The sequence below is a fragment of the Rhea pennata genome, chromosome 9 (genome assembly GCF_028389875.1).
Source record: "Rhea pennata isolate bPtePen1 chromosome 9, bPtePen1.pri, whole genome shotgun sequence".
Lineage (NCBI taxonomy): Eukaryota > Metazoa > Chordata > Aves > Rheiformes > Rheidae > Rhea > Rhea pennata.
Genome location: NC_084671.1, coordinates 27,076,708 through 27,096,767, shown reverse-complemented (window position 1 = coordinate 27,096,767; position 20,060 = coordinate 27,076,708). Strand labels below are relative to the sequence as shown.

General features: G+C 39.2%; 1 protein-coding gene across 9 annotated transcripts in view; it reads right to left on the bottom strand.

Annotated features, from left to right (window-relative positions):
* Positions 1-20,060, bottom strand: part of ARMC8 (armadillo repeat containing 8) — a 67,194-nt gene that overhangs the window by 40,108 nt on the left and 7,026 nt on the right. For 5 of the 9 annotated variants that reach the window (XM_062582646.1, XM_062582647.1, XM_062582648.1 and 2 more), the window contains one exon: positions 10,440-10,511. The exons of 1 other annotated variant lie outside the window; for it this stretch is intronic. In XM_062582646.1, coding sequence (XP_062438630.1) covers positions 10,440-10,511 — 72 coding nt within the window. Of the gene's footprint in view, positions 1-674; positions 698-8,786; positions 9,437-9,540; positions 9,605-10,439; positions 10,512-20,060 lie in introns of those variants that run through there. 3 more of the 9 variants (XM_062582653.1, XM_062582654.1, XM_062582652.1) reach the window with 3 other exon arrangements.

The window sequence follows — 20,060 nt, the reverse complement described above, 5'->3', positions numbered from 1 at the left end:
ACGTCCCAGTCAGAAAAATATCAAAGCCACTACACTTTCACGGCTATAACATGTCCTCTTCATTGCCTAGACAGCAGCCACATCTACTACATCTGAATGCAAAGTCAGACTGACAAGTCTGAATGTTATGTTGAAATATAAGTTTACTGCTATCTTTTGAAACACTATTATAGGCCTAAGAACTGCATATTCACCTTGTAAACCCGAACCAGTAATACTTTTCAAACTGCATAACAGAAAATAATCACTGACCACAGATTTTTTCCAAGAAGAAGACTAAGTAGCAATTCTAAAAGTACATAAAATAACTTCAGTAAAATGTCTGAAGTGACAAATGCAATTAAATATTTTTAGATTCTTACACATAATGACTCAAAAGCACGAGCAATTTTTATGACTTTAGTCAAAGAAATTAATAGTGAAAACAACCTCTAAAAAAACCCTCAACCAGTAAGGAAATTGTCAGCCCAGCTACATTCCAAGTTAGGTCAAGTCACTCAGGGCCTTGTCCAGCTGAACTCTGAACACCTCCAAGGACGGAGGCTTCACAGCCTCTCTGGGTACCCGACCCAGGACTACACCACTTGCATAGGGAAGAATTTCTTCCTCATGCTCAGTAGGAAATCTTCTTGTTGCAACTTGTGCCTGTGACCTGTTGTCCTTTCACCACACACCTCTGAAAAGAGCTTGCTTCCATCTTCCTTATGACCCCACCACCACCACCTTTAGGAAACAGGAGATTGCAATTAGATGCTCCCTCAGTCTTCTCTTTTCCAGACTAAAATAGACTGATAGCCTTCTTCATCAATTATTCTGTTGTCTGATATTCTGATGTCTCAATCTTACTTCTGAAAAAAAAATCAGATTCAGGAAGGTTATTCTAGTTTTGTTATTCTATCCCTTAAAACAATAAATAAGCTTTAAGCATCACGAAATAAAGCACAGATTTCAAGGATCCTCCTCTTATTCTCTTACCTAGCATATTAGCCAAATTTAAACTGCTGTTTGATTTTAAAATTCCTGATCGATAACCAATGTAAACCTGCAAAAAACATTTACAGTTTAAGTTATACCCTTAAAATGCACATGTAGCCTAAACCGAGATGTCACCATCTCCCTTCTGGAAGTGACATGTTAATTCACAAACTTGAACACTAGTAGCCTGCGCTAAGACCACTACCAAGCCGAAACACTACAAAGAAAAGACACAGCTTCTGAAAACGTCACATAGCAAACAGCACTCACGCGAGCATAAATGAGGACCAGAATCAAGTTATTCTCACTCCTCTCATTAATCATCTCTTGCATTTTAAAAATGATTCTTGCTACTCTATGCCCAGGCATGGCTTTTCTAATTCACCTTTTTGTGCCACTTAAGGTGGGCAGCTAAATCTCTTCTCAGTTCTTATCCCAAGATGGTACCAGTTCTCTACTATCGTTCAGGTACAAGAATATCCCAAGTTATTCTAAAACAAATGCCAGTTGCTATAACATGAGCTCTCCTCTTAGTTTCAAGATAAAAAGCTTATGTTCAAGGGCATTAGCGCTTCAAACCTGCAGTTTGCCTGAGCCAAGTTTACTCTGCGGCTCCTTTTTTTTTTCTTTCTTTTTTTCTTCTCTCTTCTTCTTCTCCTCTCTCTCTCCTAAGATCACTCTACAAGCCATTTATCAAAAAAATAACTCCGTCCTTTCCCTACAGTTGTTTTATCATTTTAATGTTAGAAAATGGGAGCTCAATACACAACTCTTGAAGCCCTGTACAGGCAAATTTATACTAAGGAAACTTGAAACTTTTTAACTTGCAGAGCAAATTACATCAATTCAATCTAATATTGTTTTTAATGTACAGCACAAGCTCAAATATTTTACAGGACTAAGTCAGTTGCTTTTATCAAAGCAATACAATCTTTATGTGATAAAACAAGCTTTTTTTGTTTTATAAAAATCATGTTAATAGGCATTATATAAGCGAGTGCCACCTCCAGGCTTGCTTTAAACGCTTTACTGCTTTGCCCGGTATCTGCAGGTCTTCCATGTGAAAAATGCTCTCAAGAATATGTTTCTGAATACTCTTTACAGCTTGTGACTCTCGCAGTTCCTTAGGAATAGATACTTTGAAATATCATAAAGCTATCTTCTGCATGGCTTTTTTAAATTGGAACTTACAGTTTCAATTAAAAGCACAACTCAAAGGGTGGCATGGGAGGTACATCCCACATTTACACATTTTGTTGCTGTGCTTCAGAGACAGGAGGCGGTACAGCCTTTAAACAAAAGTTGCTCTAATACAGTTCTGCTGAGTATGAAAATTCGCCTTGACTCACGCGTGCATCAAAGCAGGGTTAGCAGAATACCTAGTTCCAGTAACACATAATCCTCCATGTTTCACAGGGAGAATGCAATTATTTAGGCAGGCCCTGATTCCCGAATTGCTCTGAAGAAGAAAGCAAGGACATCACTAGGAACCCTGCTGGGGCCTCTGCTCTCCACCCCTTTCACCACCCTGAGCAGAGGGCAGCTTTGCAAATACCAGCATCACGGCTGAAGCTCCTTCCCCCCGCGCACGAATCGCTAGCACTGGGCACAGTTCCCACCCCGAGTCCTCCACATGGGGCGCGTAACACACGAACCTTCAGCACAACACACAACCAAGAACAGAGGAAGCAAACTGGAAACAACAGTTGCTCTTGTAAGGGTGTCCAAGAAGATCGGACAAAACCCCTTATTAATGTACCGAACAGACCTAGTAATAATACAGCCAACGTACTGCTCGAGTCTTGGAAAAAACCTGGTAACACACCAGAGCTCATGAACGTTGTAAAAAATGTGCCGGACTGATGCTTAGTACACTTAATATTACCACTACCACCAGCGCTCACACGGCGCGGGTTGATCCGAACACCTTACAGCTTCAGCACAGCCGGGCTGCCGGGAGCGCCGGGGGATCGCCTGCTCACTGCCCTTGCTCCAAGGCAGGATCGCCGACCGTTAGAGCACCTGAAAGTTGCTATCTTGCCTCTTTTTTGAGAGCTTTGTTAGGGGAGACTCAGACTGCCACCCATAGCATGCCTCCAGCCCCGAAAAGTGCAGATACACAGTACGTTACTGCCATGGGGCAGCCTTGCTCTCTCCCATGCCCACGCTCATCCATCGCTCAACGAAACGATACCTGCTTTTCGTGAAGGGTAGTTTTCCTGCGATTAGCGAGCTGAAGCAGCTTCCTGCGCAGTGGCACGAACAGCAATGCAAGAGAAGCGGACGTAGGACGTGAGCAGAAGCACAGAGGGTTGGTTCTGGTGAAAAACTCTTTCAGTGGCCGGGACCTGTTAGGCCAGCTCAGCTTTCACAGCTGCCCCCTCAGATATCCTGCCAGGGTCAAAGCCTCCAAAGACACTTTCATTAGTACAATCAAGTCCCATTCCCCAGGCAAAAGAGGAAGGAGATGCAAGACACAAAACCTGCGCTTTCATTGACCAAGGGGTTTTTGCACAAAGGATGAGGGGGAAAAAAAAGTTGCAACTCAGCGCTGAGGAAATAGGGGCAAGGCTATTCCACAATTTCAGAGAAGAAAAATGCCAGCAAAAAATAAGAAAGAGAAGCCCAGGACACATGCAGGAAGCACAAAGGCCCATTTGAACCCAGGCCATCACCTCAGTAGGCTATGTTCAAACTGGAGGCAGAATCAGGGCGACAAGGGGCTGGCACGTTCTCTGGACCCCCAGCACCGTAACGGCCTGCTAAGCAGTTCCAGCGTGGAGCAAAGCAGACGGCTAAAATCACACACGTTTGTTAGCTAAACCAGGACTGCAAATTGGAAAAATGCAATCATGCAGCGATGTACCTCTAAATATGCTTTATGCGTCTCCTAGCTCTCGTAAAAAAATTAATAAGGTGCAACTTATGACATTTGCCTCCTAATTACACACCTCTACAGACGCAGCAGATTCACATGAAGCAGTATTGCAGGCAGTCCAAAATGCTTAAGGAACCACAGCGGATAGCAAAATGCTTCTTGTCAAGTTGCTGCAGGTCAACACGCGGGAGAAGGACAGCAAACGCTGCGTGCTGAGGAAGAGACTCCTCCTGTAGCCCTGTTAGCAGCCCTTCTCTAAGGAAGCAGCCAACAAAAAACCCTCAACGCCAACTCTGCGCACACTTCCTGATACAAATCACTTTTACGTCAGGTATCCAAATGGTTCCCCACTAAACCAAGGCAACTTTAAGAGGTATCAACATTGGATTGCAAACTGGAGATCAGTACTTGAGTAGATGTTAGTATTTCCTAGCTTTAGACATGCTCTCGCCATAAATTACTTTATAAACGATGTAACAAGATAAAGGATCATAAATATTTTGTGCATCACTAACCAAACCAGGTCTCTCTTCCAAAAAAAAATATGCACATTACACTTAAATCAGCCTTTTTTTTTTTTTTTTTTTTGAGCTCAAGTTATTTAGCTCAGGAGCTAAATTTAGGAGCTTAAAAGTATTTAAATTTCTAAAATTTCATCTTTTCTTCCTCAGCTTGAGTTCTTAACTCTGTTCATTCCTGCTAGAAACAAAGATCCTATTAGACATATTAATCTGGTTATCTGGTGTATGAAGGTCTAATTTATCACTCAAAAAATATTAATATTGCCACGTTCAAATCTGTTGTTTCACTAACATTTCTGGAGTTAGTCTTTTTCTAGGCCTCCAACTGGTAATCTTTCTTCCTAGGTCTTCAGAAGAGACTTGCAGGTACACAGCATGCCCTCACACACAAGAAGAGTTCAGGGTTTTGTGGGGGTTTTTTTGTTTGTTTGTTCTTAAACAAATGGTGCTGCATAACAAAATAGGTGAGAAGGAGACGCAGTGTCTCTTTTCCATAAATGGAGTAAATCTTCACTGCTGAGATTTCTCCTCCCTCTTCCATCTCCTGAAAGTAACTGGCTGCTCAAAGTGGGAAGGAAAAAAAAATCCAGAAATCCCCCAAAGATGCATTTCTTCACAGCTTTGCAAATGTATTGCATGTTAATATGGATAATATTAATGAGAACTAGCAATCCTGCAACATTCTTCATCATTTGGCAAAGAACACACTCTCCAACTAACAAGGATTTTACTTTCTTTTTCTTTTTTTGTAATTCTTTATCAAAGAATTTGAGAAAAAAAACTGTCAGACACAAAAAAGTAGTCAACAGCATGATACTATTCACCAAAAAAAGTTTAATTATTCCCTCTACCATTTTCCACCATTCATTTGTTCTTTCCACTTTATAATACCAGAACTTTTCCAGTGAAAGAACTCCCCCCCCCCCCCGCCCCATGGCTAATTTAAGATTAGAAACTAGAAAATATTTTTAAAAATTAGCTGCCAACATTGTTAAACCTACTTGCCTAAATCAAAACTCTAAAATCCCCCTGGCAATCCAACCTTAGGCTATACTGAAAACTGAAGGTTAAGTTTGTTCTCTGAAGTAGTTCAATGGTTTTACTGCCTTAGCTGTATAGAAGAAAAAGTTATGTCAGAACTATGCAAGTTAATTTCTAAACCTCTTTGCTGTGTAATAAAGCTGTGCTTTCCCTTCTTTACCAAAATTTAGCAGTATTGGGTTCATGGGTCACAGCATACCTCAAAAAATGGTGTAGAGAACCTCCATCTAAAATCATTTTGGGATAGTACACTGTTCAATACTTCTGTGCCTAATCCGAATAAGCCAATAATTAAAGAGATCTGTGTGAAGAACCACCAAACACAACATATATTTGCACAAATGCCTATTTCATTTATAATTTCAGCATCTAAAATTGTGAATTAAGGAATTAAGACTTCTACTGAAGCTATATGCATCACTCAGGAGAGAATGTTTCCTTATATTAGCTAATGATAGGTTTAGAGCTGAATACTCTGGCAAGTGCTAACATGTCCTGTCTGGGCAGCAGATGCTTCTGTCAAGCAGACATTGGCATTCCTAAAATTAAGGGATGGCCAGCTCTTTAGGAATCACGTTATTAGAAAAAACAATTAGAACAACTCCTAGAGTGAGCACCTGAATTCAAGGATAACCCCAAGGAAAGAACAAATATAAGAGGCAGTTCAACATGAAATCATATTGCACAATAACAGAACAGTTGAGGTTGGAAGAAACTTCTGGAGATCATCTGGTTCAACGCCCTGCTCAAAGCAGTGTCAACGCAAGCAGGTTGCTCTGTTCCAGCCGTGAGGCCAAGCTGTCTAGGATGCTAACGGACACTTTGTTGATGCTAAACTAAAATAATAGTTGCTGTATGCACAAATCTTATCCCTACATATCTATGCATACTAAGTTTGCTGTTGATCTTCCACTCAAACAGTAAACTACCTGACTTGAAACATTATCTGACATTTTCTGAGCAACTCCGAGGCAAGCGGTGAGCCACAGAACCTTCTCTCGCTACGCTGCTGTGTGACTGCTCTCACCATGCTTGGCATCCCAGGACAGAAGTACTCGAGATGCAGAGGGTGTTCTCACGGTCGTGGGTCACCTACAGATTTCTAACAACATGCTTTTAAAGAACTGATCAAGATACTCGTGTGAACCATGCAAAAGCATCCTGCCTGAATTTTATTTTAAATGTTGAAACTGGGGGCGAGGAGGAATGATCTCTTAAATGCGTCAAATGCTATCACAGATTTATGATTTTCTGTACTTAAATTTATCAGTTCAATTCTAATTTTCCAGCATTTGCCAGCTCCTACCACATACAAAATCATATTCCAGATACTTTGCTTACATTTCTTTGCTTACAGACTTTGGGATGTAACGATTTTTAAAATTGTTAAATATATTTTACTAAGTTACACAATTATCAAAAGAAGCAGTCTTAGTTTTTGCAAACCCCAGAAGAACATTGCCTAAGCTGATGGACCTTGATTATTATTTAGCAATAAGTTGAACAAAATGTCATACGTGTCTGTCTATATTGGTGTGTTCACAGCCCTAGAAAAGAGTTATAAACCCAATGAGTGCTTACTAGTTATCACTTCCACAGACAATCTAACAATGTTCTTTGCAGAGCTCACAAATTTAAATTAGTGGAATGGATAAAAAATCATTAGCTGTCCAGACAACATATAAATGTCCCCCAAAGAAATTTTAAAAATCAACATTTCACTAGAATCCTGAATAAATGGGTTAGGGAAAGGTTAAGAAGAACTGTATGAAGTTATTTGAGGTGGACCTACCTAGAGATAGACCTTTAGCTTCTGAAAAAAGTATACTACCATATTACAGCTCCAAGCAAGTGCTTTCCACCACAAGACTCTGGAGAGCAACAGCGAGCTGGAAATTAGATCATTTTTGGTATGTGAAGAGAACTATTTAGTGTTTTCATTATCATTTCAGAATGATTAGGTTTAAGATTTGACTTTAAAAATTCTGTCTTCTCTAAGGGAATGACTGAACTTAGGAACTGGCTCTGAAGTTTAATATATTTTAAATATTAAACTTTCAGTAATGATTAAATAAACAATAATTTGATTCAGATAATACTTTCAACAAAAATAGTATAGGCCAGGGCTTCAATATATAGCTAAAAGGTGCTGGAAGACACAGCTACAATCATGACTCAAATGTAGTACTACCTTCTCTTCCCTCCGCCACCTAGCAGAAGAAAGAAGAGGAGAAAACGTATCACCGACTTGGAAGGTCCAGTTATTAATTAGATTCCAAATCACTGAATATCTTATCTTTCAGGGTAAGAGAGTTTTACTGTCCATTTCCTGTAAGTCAAAACAAAAAAAATGCACATGATCTTCTGCAGTACAGTGAAGAGAACTGAGATTTGCAAATCTCTGGACATCAAAACAACCTATTTTTGCGATCATTTCTTTGAATGTTTTACCCAAACCCATCTCTGTATGCCACAGAGCTTAGATTCTTTACTGTGGAATTCAGACACAGCTTGAGAGTGAGATCTTCCACCTACAACAGTACCCTAACCTATTCATTAATTCAGTGGCCTTAAATGTAGCTGCTATTTAGTTTGTGGGCAAGTATATTAGGAAAGCCATAACCTGCCACAGAGGCGAGAGGGAAAGACTACTCAGCTTCCAAAGGTAGGTCAAAGAACAGCAAGAGATTTGGATGGCCCTGTTAACCCACTTCAGAGCACCTCTTTAGTTTCCCTATGCCTCAAGTTTCATTAAAGTGGCAATGAATATGGGGACGGATTATCAGCCTGGATTACGCTGGAAACTAACTTCCTTGCCCAGCCTTTTAACTCCACCAGAAATGGGCTTTGATTGCCGTTGATATAATGGGGGCCAGCACACACTACAGGCTCAGTGCTACCAAGTGACTACTGCTTCACTGGAAGCCAAACGCAGCATCAAGATAACTTGCAAAAAAAAAAAAAAAAAAAAAAAAAAAAAAAAAAAACCCCACACATTTGAAAATTGGGATTTAAACTTACTTTCTGTGAAGTAAGGAGACAAAAACAGATGACAAAAAACTTTAACAGAGAATTACGATCCCAAAGAGGTGCCCGACATGCTGATGGGCACACAAGCTGAGGTACTCGTTTTTGTAAAATCGTTAAGGAGGAGCACTCCAACAACTGCCACAAACTTCCTTAGGCTCTGCTGGCATTTACGTAGGGTAGAAGAATAAAGAAAGTTATAACAATTGAAGGACAGTACAAGAAATGAACAATTTTTAGGCAAAGCTGGCTTTTTCTTTTGTTTTTAACTCAGCCTGGACAAACTTGATCTCGTGGCATTAAAACATACTTTGCTAAGTACACTCAAAACAGAGGATGCTTACTTTTGTTCTTACGGGGGGAAAGGTTTGACACTGCAAAATGAAATTACAAAGTTTCCTGTACTCCTGAGGTTTCAGGGGCCATTTCATGAAGTAGAAGGTATGTCCAGAAAGCCACATAATTCCCACGAGCTTGCTAGAGAACAAGAGAAGTTTTCAAATAGATTACAGATCAGTTATATTGAAGTCCATTTGCAGGAATTCTGATGAAATTCTACAGCATCCACAAAAGCACCAATGGGCATATGATGCTATTTAAGATTTAGTCAGTGAGAATTGTCTTTTCTTACAATATCCCAGTCAATTTACCTACATCTGGTCTGAAAAGCATTGGGGATAACTTATATCGAGGGCAAGCACGAGCATTTCCCTTTCAAGATTTCCCCCCATGCACTGATTTCTTTGCAGTTATGGGCTAGTCGTATAATTTACTCAGACAGCCAGAAGGTATTGACAGCAGGGGGGAAAAAAGGGAATTCTCACAACTGGGCACAGAACAAGTAACAGCAGAAAGCAGGAAGAATGAAGGAACATAGAGTTCTACAGAATTTCAGAAAAAGTAGCATCAAGTTTTGGAAGTTAGAGATTCTCTGGCACTTTCAAAATGTGAATCACAAGGATCAATGGGAGTCACAGGAATCCCTTGTGGCCTCCTACAAAAAAAAAAAAAAAAAAAACTTAAATTTTGCATGAAATTCAGCAAATGTCCACTTCAATCTTTCAGTCTTTACTGAGGTCTTCTCTTTGTCCTGCTTACATTTGGTCAGAAGAGAAGATAATCCATCCGATTTTGAAGGGTTTCTCCTGTCCCCAGCTAATCCCTAGGGAAATTAGGAGATTAGCCTTGACAGAGAGCTCAGGCTACCAATGAAAAGAAGATATAGCCTGCAAACAAAACGCGTTTCTTGACAAGCCAGTAGAAGCTGCCCTCAGGCAGGACAATTTGGGACCAAGTTGCCATGTAAGCAAAAGGATCAGAGAAGGGTCCCATACTGCTAATACAAGTAATGTTCAATGTTTTACTTTCTCCCTTACTGCGAACTGTGGCTGAAAGGAAACTGCAGAAGAGGGGTGAAATGAAAGCTTTAGTAAGCAATCCAGTAGCTATAGTTACCTGTAGAATTTGTACTAGTAGAACCAGGATCCAGGAAATATTAACATTAGCTGAAGGAGTAATTCAGCAATAAAGTATGACCAATGATTTTTATCTTCTGAAGCAGGTGGAGAAGAGAAGCAAATTATCTCAGATGTTTATTATTATTTTCAAATTAAACTTTTAACATAACCTTAAACATTTGCACATGTGAACTCACCAGGTAATTGGCTAGAGAATAGGATTAAGATACAAGCACTTCCATCCATCATTAATATTGGCAATGTTGAAAAATAGATTTCATTCCTGGGCTCATTAAGTTTAATAAAAATCACCAAGACTACTTTAGAGAATTCCATGAAATTCCAAATTAAAAGCATTGCTCACCAGCCTGTTCTGTAATATATGAGTTTAACAGATATTTCAAGTCTCTCAGTTACATTAAAGAAAGTATGCAGTAAACTATAATTGTCAAAGATAAAACAAAAAAGTGCCTGTGATCTATGGATCGTTATTCCAGATCTGTAGTGAATCAGTGAAAAGGAGAGTAGCAAAGGACATACCTTGGAACTGCTCCCAAAACAATCAAGTTGGCTTTTTGTTTGTTGTTTCCAATTACAGCATTTTTCATATCTCTGTAAATCCAGAAAGAAAAACAAACCCTGGTAAATTATGCTGAGGTACTGAGGGCTTAAACTATAGAATTTACTATTTCCATGAAGGCTTATCAAGTAGTCTTTCACATCTCCATGCTCCACCTACAGGACTGAATATTGCTTCAAGGCACAGTTTCCACAGTCCACGGTTAAATACCCCACAGCTTCTGGGCTTCCATTATGCCCCAGCTTATTCAAGTAAGCAAAACCCCAAGCTCTCTCACATGCACACTAGACACAAAGAAGTCTCACTATTGAGGAAAAGCAGACAGACTGGTTCATTATGCCCATACATTCACTAGACCTCCAAAAGGAGAAAAAAAATCAATTGGTTTGGGAATCAAATGCTGACAGTACAAGGTATTAACTGAATACTCTACTGGGCGCAGGAAAAGACAAGTTAAAAGATAAAGAAGAAGGAACAAGGAATTTTCTCCAGTCTCCAGAGACCAGGTATTCACTCTCTTCTTCACCACAGACTTCCTTTGTGATTCCAGGCAGGACACCAAAGCAGCTGTATCTCAGACACCCAAGAATTAAGTGGGAACAAAGGCGTCTTCCTATCTCAGAGGCACTGTAAGGGGTAAATACATTAAAGGCATTCATACTCCGGTAACTGAACGAGGGGAGCATTTTGGAGAGAGAGCAACGGTTCTGCGTATCACCTATTGAAATGCATGGTTTGCAATCTTATTGCTCATAAAATTGCTGCTGTATGCTAAAAAGCACCACCTTGCTTTTCTTTTTTTCTTTTCTTTCCTTTTTTTTTTTTTAATCTCGATCATATTGAACACAGATGAGTAACAAGAAAATCTGAAAGAAAACCAACAACTTTCAGAAAGTCAAGATGACATACTTTTAGGAAAAGCTCCAAGCTGTGACAACCTTTATAAATCCAAAGAACAAAGCTAGTCTAACTCAGATCACTTTTACAAACAAACAACAGAAATACATGACCCTAATGAATTTACTAATTTCACAACTATCAATAGTATGAACACTGGCTGCGTCCTTATTTTCTTCAAATCATTTGGGAACCGCAGTGATTGCTTCAGCCGGTGTATTTTCCAATAACCATATGCAACTTGCCACTACACTGCTTTCATCTGCTGTCTGCTTTTTCAAAGGCTCCCTTCATATCTAAAGTTACCTCTTAAAAAGGTACGAACTGGGGATAAGATTCAGCTGCCTAAACATAAGTTTAGTAGCACCTCAGTTGCCCTGAGGTATCTGAGGGATTTGCGAAGAGTTAGCACATATGATACAGGACCTACGGAGCAGCTGCTGGAGACCAGATGCTGTACCATAGGGAATTCAAAACACTACTAAATGCTTATTTTAGGCAACTGAATTACACCCTAAATACTGAATTCTAATGAAAGATTGGTCTTAACAAAGACAAGCATCTAAAGTACAGCTCTAGATGCACTTCTTTGCCCATGTGCAATACAAAATTTCCACTAGAGTTACAACATAATCCAATTAACTTCCCTAATTAAGAACATTGATTTCTATTCTTCTCTACCAAGTAATTCAAGCAAATTGAGATTGATGTTCATGTATCCTCTCTCCTTCATTTACCTCTCTCTCGTTGAGACAGAGGAGAAAAAGTTCGGAGCTCAGCTACCAGCTCCACTTACAAGTAAGGCTGCCTAACACTTTCTAAAAGAAGATTTGGGGTTATTTTTTGTCAAACTATTTAGCTGGTAGGATATTAAAACAAACAAAAAAAAAATAACAGTTTGGAAATCACCTAGAATTGATCAGCAATTTTTCAGAGCATAATGGAAATTAAACAGCACTAGCACTTCTACACTAATGCAGAAACTTGAAGTTCTAGCGTTCCTACCTTGGCCAACGTTGCATCTTACTTTTCTTGTGAAAGCCCACCCAAGCTAGTTACCTATGAGCAAAAAGGAGATTCAGTCTAGCTGTGCTGTTCTTTAAGACCCACCTACCCTGCATAAACATAATACTACAATTCTTATGCACTATTGAATGCATGAACTCCACCGTAGCAAGCAGTTGACCTGTTTGACTCGCTTCGCTCCAGTTAAGTAAATTTCTTAGGCAAGAAGGTATGCAATACCCGGACTGAGGCAGACCAGAACCTTCATAAACCTCAATTAGTAAAAGGTACTTGCCAGTTCTTTCTTAAGTATTTCTCCATGTGACTCACCCTCCTGTTGCATGCAGTCACCTAGCCACAGAAAGGTATTCTAGGGATTTTAACTCAATAGAGCCTGGCTTATTTTACCAGCTTGGGTACAGATCTCGGAGCTCCAAAAGGGGAGCACCATTTAAAGCAGACTGAACCCCAAGCAGCAGTTCTGTGGATCTCTTAAAACAGGCAGAGTCAGGAAGCCGCTTGACTTGTCAAGTGAACCACTACTTGACTGGAATCTGCCTACCTAGCTCAGCAGTTTTAACAGCTGGATAGCAGTAGAAAATGTGGGACCATCCTGTTATGTCTCCCCTAATTTTGGTGACATTATGTAGACAGCACAAGACAGGATTTAGATGAAAAAAATAAGGTCAAAAGACTGGCTAAGCTGGAAATCCAAGAAAATTTAAGGAATGGTCTTGAAGGTTTCATTAAACTCAAAAATTGTACTCTAGTGGTTTCTACACTGAAGACTTGATACAAGAATATCCCAGAAGTTTTAGAAGGCTTGCAAAATACAAGAGTCAGTCCAAAACAAGGGCTGAAAAAACCTCTGGACATTTCAAAGAAAGGGAAATTGTTCCAACAGATGAGCTAGGCTCAGGCTACTCCGGGACCCGTAAAAGGCTACCTCTCTTATCCTCAGACTCCAGCTCTCAAAGTCATCAGAAAGGCTACACCACATACCCACGAAGGCAAAGTGGCAACTGATCAGAGTTCAGCCTCATACCTCTCGAGATACAAAAGAGGAAGCACTGGCAAAGCACACTGAAGAATTAATGAATTGTTTATGGTCATGTTTTAATGCTCTGCTCAGGTGATTTTACACATTCAGACATCAGAAGAACCTTTTGTGCCACTCAAAGCAACTCTACAATAAAATGGCTTGCTAACTTTATACTCTTTTAATATGTAACAAAGTACTGTCTATTAGAATTTGATTTAAAGATCCTTTCAGAAGTGGTAAAAGCACAGTGAAGTTCCATAATACTCGAGCTGAGTGGCTTAGCAAGGTCATGGTCCTGATCTGGAAGTGATTCAGATGAGAATTCTCATATTTCATAAAGTTCCTCAGAAAGATCATGCTGTGAACAATGGTGGCTTGCAAGCTTGAGATATTTGACAAAATCCAACAGAGATAAGTTCAAGCCATTTAACTTAAAAGTCAATAAAATACTCTCAAATTGGTAAGCTGATCCGAGACAGTCAGGCAGAGGACTCAGCAAGGATATTTGTATAAATTATCAGTTGTGATAACCCTGGTACAGAGCCTGTGGGGTATCTAGTTCAATTCGCCACTAACAGACAAGAATCTGTTCAATGCAAAGGACACAAGAGGATGTGGAAACCAAGAGTACCCCTGAAATTCTGCACTCCAAAATTGAATAATACTAGCTTTTTGGGGGGTTATTATGAAGCACTTGACAAACAACAGAAAAAGTCTAGCGATTACACACCAAATCTTATTGAAATTTTCCTAACCAGCAAGCTTATGTCCATAAAAAGTAGTGCCAGGTGATGTCCTAGGCTATCAGGACCCTGGTGAATGGTATACACAGGAAAAACAGAGGGCAACTCCCTTATTCAAAAGCATCATTTCCCACAGTAAGTTCGTGCTTGAGGGATTTCAGATTGAGGAAGACATGAGCTGCCCAAAGAGGAAAATCAGTAAGGATCATTATTTTGAACAAGAGGTATAAACATCACAAGAGTTTAGTCCAAAAGCATAGTCTCTTTTACCTGTGGGGATCATACCCACAGCTCTCATTTTCCACAGTGAAAAAGAGTCCTTGAAATGAGGAAGATGAAAACAGCAGCAAAAACACAATTAGGAAGTGATGAGAACTTCAAAAGAACCGGTCTACCAGAACCAGAGATTACAGGCCTGATCTCCCAAAGGACAGCAATTCCAGAAGAGGGAGAAGCATGGGTTTAGTTTTTCAACAATCAGTCCCAAGCTCTCAGTTAGGTTGTCAATCCTACTGCTGAGCAACGGTGCGGCATAAACATCTTCAGAAGAAAAATTTGGATCTTGCACAGCTATTCAGTACATTCTAGTGCTACCTGTTTTCTCAGCCTCATAAACGTAGCTTTCTACACAGCCAGACAACAAACCACAAAGCTCCATACAGAGAGAGCTCTTAAGATGTTTTTTTGTTTTCTTTTAGTAGACAAGCAACACCCCATGTATTAAGATGTCATAGGTCAGATTCTAATTAAATTCAAAGAAACTTAATGAAATAACTTGAATTACTATTCTTAATGCACCGAATCAAAATCTGATAACTGATATTTATGCCTACAATTGCAGTAATGCAATAAAACAATTTACGTAACAAACACTCAAGCAGGATGTGCAGGCTGCCAACAATGAAAAATAGAGAAGATCTCCTAATGGAGCACCTGGAAATGCAGTTTCCTGAAGTGCTAAGCCAGCTTTTTCCCACCTCTTGCTGTTTACTGAAGAAATAAAAATATAGTCTCATTAGTTTAACCCTGTGACCATTCAGTTTAAAGTTATGAAACTCACTAGAAACCAGAAACGCACAAAGATTTATTTTCTTCTACCAGACTTTAGTGGGGGTGGAGGGAGAGTGCAGAGGGAAGTTATGAGCAGGTGAGGTTTACTAGCTATAACAATCTTTTGGAACACAGTAACACAGAAGCAATTAATTATATTATTTAGATATAAATAATGCTTTTTAAATGCAAAGCATGCTAGTTTTGTTAAGAGTATTAACACTATACAGATGTTTAAGGGAAAATATTTTAGAAGTACACTTGCAAGCAAATGTAGATGGACTAAAGTTAAGACCATCTAATCCACCAACTTTTTTTTTTTTTACAAAGTTAATATGCTTTTATTCTGACTATTTGCATATATTTGTTTAAAAACACCAGAAACAGCTCACTCTAGATAAGCAAGAAACAATATGAAATACAACAATTTGCAGGTAAAAGACAGTCTAAGTCCTAGCCAATTAAAATGAATATTGCGAAAAGTAGTACTGAGAAAATGAGCATTCTTGTCTGTCAACATAAATTATTGTAGAAGCAATTTAAGTTGCCAACCATGCCATAAGCTGAAAATAAAGTTCAAGTTCAATAAAACTCTTCACAGAGTTTATTCTGAGTTTGGGATTTCCCCACAAACACACTAGCGGTGCCTAGCAGTGAGTGTGCAGATCTCTGTACTGGCGTGCGTTAGCCTCGCAGCTGAGAAACGGCAGACACCTAAAGCACTCCTAGCACACCCTGATATCTGCATCCCTTCTGCGGAGAAGATCCTGAGAAAGCACCATGGATACACACACTCCACAGAGAGATTCTGGTTTTATCCACCCCCCTTTTTTTAAAATACTGTAAACCAAGCACCAATATAAGAAATTTGAGAAATCTGATCAGAAGGATGAGAGTTTTTCTAAGTCTTGTTCCAGCAGTGCACCACAGGAGATCATGGCACAAGACAGAGTGACTTGATGAAGAAGCAGCAGTAGGAATTACACAGAAGAGGAATGAACAGCCTATATGGCATTTTCTGATCTCACACCTTTTGAAAACAGAACAGGCAACGCATTTAAGAGATTGCTACACACAGAAGATGATCAAATATGAGATGAACAATCACATGAGGAAAAGTAGTCCCAGACATGTTAGGCCAGTTCTTTGACTTAGTAAGCCATAGTCGAAAAAGACTATGAGAGACTTAAGTACACAGAATAAGCATCCAAAAAATGAATTGTCAGACTAGAACATTTATCTGTCAGAGACTGACAAAAATACAAGCAAGAGAACAAGGTAAAGCTTCTCTCTAGAAAGGCTTTTAAAACCCAAATGCAAGCATCTGAGGTAGCAATGACTGATGCAAGGGCATAGCTAAAATAAAAACTGCTTGTCACAACTTTAGAAGAGTTTCTAAGTTTCAGTACCATATAAGCAAACGGTACCTGGAATGGCTGGACTTGAGTCAGAAGCTGATCGCACAGCTGAGGATTTGGCAACTATGCTTTCTATAGCTTTGGTCTCTTCTTCCTTCTTCCCTATTCTCCCTCTCCTGTTTTGAATGAGTAGATGAAAAACAAAGCACAATGGGATTTAACTGAAATTTTACATGTTAAAATATCTCCTTCGTTATTTTGACAGAATAAGCATCTTATGTGGACACTAGTGTAGCTTGCGTACATATTAATTACTCAATATAGGAGTTGTTTTCTACCCTGTTAGCAGGAAATATTTGTGCTAATATGATTACTAATGATGTTTAATATGATTCACCAAGTGAATGAAATGTTAAAATTTTTTTCCAGCTCAGGCAAATCATAGAAATAATAAATCAGCTTGTTATTAATCATTGGATTTGGAAGAAACGTTTCAAGACTTCTAGTCATTCCATTCAAGAGATCAGTGGACAAAGGTAATTCTACAGATAAGAAAAAAGTAACAGATAGAGATACTGTATTGCTACTCAACTTGTTTGAGCTTTAACACTTACAAACTGTTGCAAAATTAAGATACAGTGTCAACTAAAACAACCCCAACATATCACCAAGGAGACTCCAAATCCATGGTGGTTCCCAATCTTACTTCTGCTGTCCCCCCACTTCATTTTTTGCATAAAATGAAAGTGCTGTAGAAAAATAGCATAAGATTACATGATTACAGCTATGCAACACAGTAGAATTTAATGCAGATAACACTGAAAGTTATCATTCAATCTAACCTCCTCTGTATTGCAATGCCACAAGAACTTCTTGAACTCCTATCTGAACTTAAATAGTCCATTTGGAAAGGCAGCCTTCCTTGTCATACGATTTCTTGCCAAGGAAAGTCTACCAAACAGAAAGGTAAGCTGTTTCAAAGATCTATACCCTTCGTTAGAAATATTCATACCTTATTCCTACCCTGAACCTGTCTTCAGTTTCCAGCACTGATCTTGGTACATTTGCATGCAACAGAAGGAAGTCTCCTCTCTATCAAATCTTTATTTCTATAGAGGTGTTTAAATCAGTCAATTCACATGCTAGCCTTCTATATTAAGCTTATATTAACAACTTAGGCTCTTAGTCTTTGGTTGCAGATTTAACTCTTGCTGCTTTCAATTCTCTTACAGTTTACTGACCAAGTGTGAGGTACTGCTCTTCCCACCTGTCTCAAGTATCTTTTCTTTGTCCTTTACACAGGGTCTGGCAATTGTGCTATGAGTTAGATGCAGTCACTAATCAGCAGAAAAATAGCTTACAGAACCTTAGGAACGAAGCTCCCAAATTTCAGATGCTTGAACTCAGCAGAGTATGGGAGTTTAGCTACTTTTATTAGGTAAACACTTGAAATTAAAAAGTTAGAGCTCTGCATCATCAGCATTTCAGCCTCAATCTCCACTACTTAAATAATATTAGATCATAACAGGAATTAATTATTCAGAGGTATGGGAAAACTACTATGAAATCTGACTGCTCAGTGGAACTCTTGGAAATCAAGAGATTTCTTATGAAGGAACAACAATTACTTTTATCACAACTATTCTAAAACACCCAGGTTATACAAAAAGAATAGACTGTCAGTGTTGCTTCAGACAAATGACCCAAACCAAGTGCATGTATTTATGTCATTCCTTTTTGGTCATTATCTTCCCTTCAAGTATTTTTTTTTTCCCCAGGATGAAGTAGTATCTTCAGTTTTTAGCAGCATCCCCCACAATCTTGGCTTAAGGAGATTCCATTTACTTTTTGCTAAGAGGTGTTTTGCAGCACTACATCCTTCTAGCACCATTTTTCACTCATTGTCTCTGAATTCTAGTTATTAGTTTTAGTCCACTCTCCCATTTTAAACTCTCCACTCGTTACCAAAAGCATTTTGTCCACGTCACACAGAGAAACGTTAAGTTTCATTTAGTGCAGAAAAACCCCTTTGAAAGGCCTTCCAGCAGCTGCTTTGCTGTTCTCCGATGTGAACTCATATTATACGGCACTCTGTCCGCACCAGCTTGGGCCAGTAATCACTGAAGGATCACCAAAAGCTGTTTATTTGACATAGCTCCTACATATTAGGTTACAAAGTTTTCTCTAAATGGAAGTAGAGTCTCAGATTTTCAGCTCCGAATAACTATCAGCTGAGATGATGCAGTGGCCTCCACACTCCATAGCCACACCTAAATGTCCTTATTCAGTGTGTTTGGCAGGACAAACTCCATAATTTATCAAGAGTCAAATCAACTCTCCTGTTCTCTATATGGGAGAGAGTTATTGAAGATTTTAGACAATGCACATCTGAAGTATTTTTAGTGAGTAATTTAACCAGCTAGCCCTCCTGTTACCTTCCTATTCCCATGGGCAAAAAAAGACAGACTGTTTCTGAAATAATCATAGCAGCAGTATGACTGCTCTGAAGTTGGCACCAGAACAGGTTTTTCAGAGAAAAGTAACTTCACACCCTCCTGAAAAGATGCACTGATAAACAATTTATTGCCAAACCTCTGACTGTCATAGGCTCAGAGGGGCAATCTCAAGGTTTGAAGTATTAAACAACCATATTAGCCTGAAGACTTCTAGCCAAACGTAACAGCTATGCCTTATTTCCTAAAAGCTTCGCCTCATCTCTAAATTTTAGTACAGTACATAACCCCTAAACAGTATTATGCATTTGTACCTTTTGCTACATTATAAAGAAAGGAGAAAAAAAGAGAGAAATCCTGATTCTGTAACAGGAGTACATATTTCTTGCTCTTCCCTCTGTTTCTACTCTCTTCTACCTCATACTACAAGATCTATTATAATTAAAAGCACTCTTTACAGAGCAGTACTTGATGCAGTAATGATGTCTGAGCCCCCTAAATTTCACCTTCATCCTCTACCATTCTGAAAGACTTGTCTAGCTATTATGTTCCTCAGCTTATCTCTTGAAAGGAAGAAATCTCGCAGAGCACTGCTCCCAGCTCCCTCTCAGCTTCACCTAAACCCGCTCAGACTCCTCTGTTGGATTGTCCAATCTAAAGAAACGGCTTTCACTTTACAAGCCACAACACACGAATGATAGTACATAAAAACAACACTTCAATAAAAGACATCACTTCTTAGTCAACTAGAACTGGAAATTCCCCATTGCATCTGAAAGATTTTCACATTTACTAGAAAGCACCAAGCTTAGGAGGCATCAGACTAGATCAAAAATATACAAAGTACAACAGCAACAATCCTCTAAAAACTGTTCTGTTTCCACAGGGCCCCTCTGGTGGAAGCTAAGACAAGCTAATATTCTAAGAATAAGGCACGGCTCCCGCAGCAAATTTAGGTCTGGAGGTGTCCATTACAAGACTGATTGTGACTGTATATATTTTGGATGCAGAACGTTCATTATTTAGTCTTAAA